This window comes from Austrofundulus limnaeus, unplaced genomic scaffold, assembly GCF_001266775.1.
Source record: "Austrofundulus limnaeus strain Quisiro unplaced genomic scaffold, Austrofundulus_limnaeus-1.0 Scaffold660, whole genome shotgun sequence".
Taxonomy (NCBI): Eukaryota; Metazoa; Chordata; class Actinopteri; order Cyprinodontiformes; family Rivulidae; genus Austrofundulus; species Austrofundulus limnaeus.
This window is the reverse complement of record NW_013953062.1, coordinates 218,751-221,031: the sequence shown is the minus strand read 5'-3', so window position 1 is coordinate 221,031 and position 2,281 is coordinate 218,751. Positions and strand designations below refer to the sequence as shown.

At 41.7% G+C, this 2,281-nt stretch overlaps 1 protein-coding gene across 1 annotated transcript in view; it reads right to left on the bottom strand.

Moving 5' to 3' along the window:
* The window catches only part of LOC106531640 (protein furry homolog-like), a gene marked incomplete at its 3' end in the record, with an annotated part of 82,800 nt that overhangs the window by 18,406 nt on the left and 62,113 nt on the right, over positions 1-2,281 (bottom strand). The window contains 1 exon segment of the mRNA XM_014027543.1: positions 1,518-1,562. Coding sequence (XP_013882997.1) covers positions 1,518-1,562 — 45 coding nt within the window.

Genomic DNA, 2,281 nt, shown 5'->3' with positions numbered 1-2,281 from the left:
GATAACAGAGCAGGCAGGAGGGGGAGAGGACAAGGAGAAGAGCGGTGAACTTATTTCTAATTTTATCTGACTTATTTAATTTAATTTTTATTGTTTTTATTGTCCTGCAGGCTCTGAGGGAAAATTAAGTTGAAGCTGAGTATTTTTAAATTAAAATCATTAGATTACTCTAAAGCAAAATGTGGGAAAATCTGTGTCAGTTACAGACATTCTGTTCACGTGARCACCTGTCATCTTCCAGACACATGACGGAGCGTGTCTGAACCAATCACCTTTGTTGACATTGATCAGCTGACTGATTTAAATACATCTTAACATTCATGAGGTACTTTGCATTGACTGTTTATGGTTGAGTGTGGGCGTGTAGAGGGTAGAACCTGTGGCGGGACCTCGTGCGTAAACTCTGACATGCGGCTGTGATTTATAAAGGAAAGATGCGCAGAAACATGCGTACGCACGGTTTTATAAATCTGAATTTTTTTTTTTGCGTACGCCATTTCCGCCTTTTGGCCAAACGTTCACTTTTAGTATGGTTTCCACGCAATCTTTTATAAATCTGACCCCAGATAATTAATTCACCAGATAATTTAGAGGTGTTGTGTTGGGTGAGTTCACTCCAGGAGCTGAACAACTTTTTTTTTTGTCCTGAGTCCAGTTTAACACTGCAGTCAGTTTAACGAGCTGCTGACCCACATCGGTGCTGATATCTCCAGCCAGAACACCAACTGCAGGTCTACTTTATCAATCGGCATAACCCACCCCTCTATTTCGGATTAAAAATTCATTCGGATCGAGCTCAATCGGATCAGAATAATCCGAACGGGCTGTTTACATGACGCATTTTTAGTCCGAATGGCTGTTTAATCCGATTACTTATATCCATGTAAACGTAGCTACTAAGGAAACCATCATGTGGAAAAATTATTCTCTCTGATTGGTTGACGCGGCACGTGGAGCAGCAAAAGTTACATTTTTGAACTCAAGYGTCGGCTGCTTTGGACGCGCCGCATGCAAGGAAAACGCTCAAACCGCACTAAACGTTCTAGACGCGCCACAAGACCCCTAGATGCACATCCACCATAGACTTTACATGTAAACCTGACGCTCCTGCTGCTCAAAACATGTTCGGTGTGAACCCAGCTTAAGGTGTAGACAAGAGGGAAACACAAGGAAAACAAAAACGCAGGAAAATGACAATAATCGGCCTCATTTTAATTTATCGTGCGATTAATTATTTATTGTTTGTTACAGGCCTACTGCAGGGATGTCCTTCCACACACATGCAATGACAAGAAACGTAAAATAAACTCCCTGCCATTGCTGAAGATAAACACAAATGGATTAAACCACCCAGCTTCATGTATGTAGTTCATTCAGCACTCCTCAACACTTTGACCTCGTGGCAGAACCACTAAACTTTAGCCAAGCAAGTGGAACTTTACTGTTCATCCTGATTAGTCCCTGGACCACTAGGAAGAAGGGAGCACCAGGTCAGGCTCTGGCACCAGATAACTCACCTGCAGAGTCTCAATCTGCTTTCGGATGCTGTTGTTAGATGGCATCTGGAGCAAGCCGATGTGAGAGACAGATCAAAATGACAGGAGACAAAGAATGTGAGGGGGTTAYGGGAGGGACACATGCAGGTTTGAAACAAAAGCAGAAAACAAAAACAAGCTACAGAACAGCAGTACAGAAATATTATCTGAAGAGTGGACTGTTCAACATGCCACTTGATGACCAAGCTGCATATCAGAAAAACAAAAAAACTCTGTTATTACACATGACTATGAAAAACAAAACACAAAGTTTGACGATGGTTTGTAAATCAGACATGGAGACAAAGGAAGGACACACAGAGGAATGAATTTAACAGCCTGGCTCACCTGCTACACCAACAAAACAGCCACACCCAACTTAGCATTCAATTCAAATCACAGTGCAAGAGCCTTAATGCAAAGTGTCCCATTTTAACTCTGTGGTGGTGGGGAGGGTCACGCTTTAAAAGAGGGCTGCTCCAATTCAACCAGCCTGGATCAGAATTCAAGAAAGAATATTCTTCTTTGGAGATAAATGACCAGATCTGTTTACTCTAACTCAGGGGTCTGCAACCTGCGGCTCTGGGGCCACATGTGGCCCTTTGGTCCCTCTGCAGTGGCGCTTTGAAAATGTGACCAAACATAACACATTTTTATTTATTTATTTTTTTGGTTTTTATACTCACAACACTAATAAATTTTATGCAAATATGTGATCAATACTGCTAATACAAAAATATTAATAC